Source organism: Sardina pilchardus, chromosome 12 (assembly GCF_963854185.1).
Source record: "Sardina pilchardus chromosome 12, fSarPil1.1, whole genome shotgun sequence".
Lineage (NCBI taxonomy): Eukaryota > Metazoa > Chordata > Actinopteri > Clupeiformes > Clupeidae > Sardina > Sardina pilchardus.
Window position 1 is genome coordinate 34315503 of NC_085005.1, and position 2500 is coordinate 34318002.

A 2500-nucleotide genomic window follows, 5' to 3' on the forward strand; every position below is an offset into this window, starting at 1 on the left:
CACACACACACACACACACACACACACACACACACACACACACAGTCACACACACACACACACCTTGAGTGTGTCCATGCGGTGCTGGAGGCGGTCTGGTTCTGGAGTGTGTGCCGGGTCCGCCTGCTTCAGCACCTGTTCTGCGTCCTCACACACATCGGCCAGAGAGTCCAGCTGCTCCAACAGAGAGTCCAGCTCCTGCAGCCCAGCCTAGGGAGCACACACACACACACACACACACACACACACAGATTACAGCAGGATGATGCACACTGCACACACACACACACACAGATTACAGCAGGAGGAGCACACACACACAGCAGGATGATGCACACTGCACACACACACACACACACAATCCTGAGGACACACACTATTTAATACTCAACCCAACACACACACTCACACACACACACTCACACACACGCACACACACACACACACACACACACACACACACACACACACACACACACACACACACACACACACACACACACACACACACTGCCAAAGACGCCACATCTCCTCAATCCTGAGGACACACACTATTTAATACTCAACCCAACACACACACACACACACACACACACACACACACACACACACACACACACACACACACACACACACACACACACACACACACACACACACAGGAGGGCTAGTGGAGTGTATGTGCAGAGTACTCGCCATGTCTCGTACCTGCAGTGCAGACTGTTGCCTGCAAAGGGCATGCTCCACTGTTGCCAGGCGCTGTGTGAGTGACAGGTGGTCGGCATGGTAGGTTGCCATGGCGCAGGGGTGCACCTGCTTACTGAGCTGCTCCGCCACTTCCTGGAACTCCTGCAGAGTGGCCTGAAGAGACTCCTGTTGAGCCAGCAGGTCCTGCACACACACACACACACACACACACACACACACACACACACACACACACACACACACACACACACACACACTGTGTTATATTGTGTTGTTATATTGTGTTGGGCTAGTCTCTCCACTGTGTTGTTATATTGTGTTGGGCTAGTCTCTCCACTGTGTTATATTGTGTTGGGCTAGTCTCTCCACTGTGTTGTTATATTGTGTTGTTATATTGTGTTGAGTTATATTGTGTTGGGCGAGTCTCTCCACTGTGTTGTTATATTGTGTTGAGCTAGTCTCTCCACTGTGTATTGTGTTGAGCTAGTCTCTCCACTGTGTTGTTATATTGTGTTGAGCTAGTCTCTCCACTCTGTTGTTATATTGTGTTGGGCTAGCTCCACCACTGTGTTATATTGTGTTGGGCTAGTCTCTCCACTCTGTTGTTATATTGTGTTGGGCTAGTCTCTCCACTGTGTTATATTGTGTTGAGCTAGTCTCTCCACTGTGTTGTTATATTGTGTTGAGCTAATCTCTCCACTGTGTTGTAATATTGTGTTGGGCTGGTCTCACCACTGTGTCATATTGTGTTGGGCTAGTCTCTCCACTGTGTTGTTATATTGTGTTGGGCTAGTCTCTCCACTGTGTTATATTGTGTTGTTATATTGTGTTGGGCTAGTCTCTCCACTGTGTTGTTATATTGTGTTGTTATATTGTGTTGAGCTAGTCTCTCCACTGTGTTGTTATATTGTGTTGTCATATTGTGTTGGGCTAGTCTCTCCACTGTGTTGTTATATTGTGTTGGGCTAGTCTCTCCACTGTGTTGTTATATTGTGTTGAGCTAGTCTCTCCACTGTGTTATATTGTGTTGGGCTAATCTCTCCACTCTGTTGTTATATTGTGTTGAGCTAATCTCTCCACTGTGTATTGTGTTGAGCTAATCTCTCCACTGTGTTGTTATATTGTGTTGGGCTAATCTCTCCACTGTGTTGTTATATTGTGTTGGGCTAGTCTCTCCACTGTGTTGTTATATAGTGTTGAGCTAGTCTCTCCACTGTGTTGTTATATTGTGTTGTTATATTGTGTTGTTATATTGTGTTGGGCTAGTCTCTCCACTGTGTTGTTATATTGTGTTGAGCTAGTCTCTCCACTGTGTTGTTATATTGTGTTGTTATATTGTGTTGTTATATTGTGTTGAGCTAGTCTCTCCACTGTGTTATATTGTGTTGGGCTAATCTCTCCACTCTGTTGTTATATTGTGTTGGGCTAGTCTCTCCACTGTGTATTGTGTTGAGCTAATCTCTCCACTGTGTTATATTGTGTTGGGCTAATCTCTCCACTGTGTTGTTATATTGTGTTGGGCTAGTCTCTCCACTGTGTTATATTGTGTTGTTCTATTGTGTTGGGCTAGTCTCTCCACTGTGTTGTTATATTGTGTTGAGCTAGTCTCTCCACTGTGTTGTTATATTGTGTTGGGCTAGTCTCTCCACTGTGTTGTTATATTGTGTTGGGCTAGTCTCTCCACTGTGTTGTTATATTGTGTTGGGCTAGTCTCTCCACTGTGTTGTTATATTGTGTTGAGCTAGTCTCTCCACTGTGTTGTTATATTGTGTTGTTATATTGTGTTGAGCTA

The 2500-nt window shown here is 45.4% G+C and overlaps 1 protein-coding gene across 1 annotated transcript in view; it reads right to left on the minus strand.

The window, feature by feature from the left end:
• Positions 1-2500, minus strand: part of syne1a (spectrin repeat containing, nuclear envelope 1a) — a 188354-nt gene that overhangs the window by 57998 nt on the left and 127856 nt on the right. Inside the window, exons 65-66 of the mRNA XM_062550345.1 lie at positions 709-891; positions 64-210 (exon numbers count right to left, since the gene is read on the minus strand). Coding sequence (XP_062406329.1) covers positions 64-210; positions 709-891 — 330 coding nt within the window. The remainder of the gene's footprint in view (positions 1-63; positions 211-708; positions 892-2500) is intronic.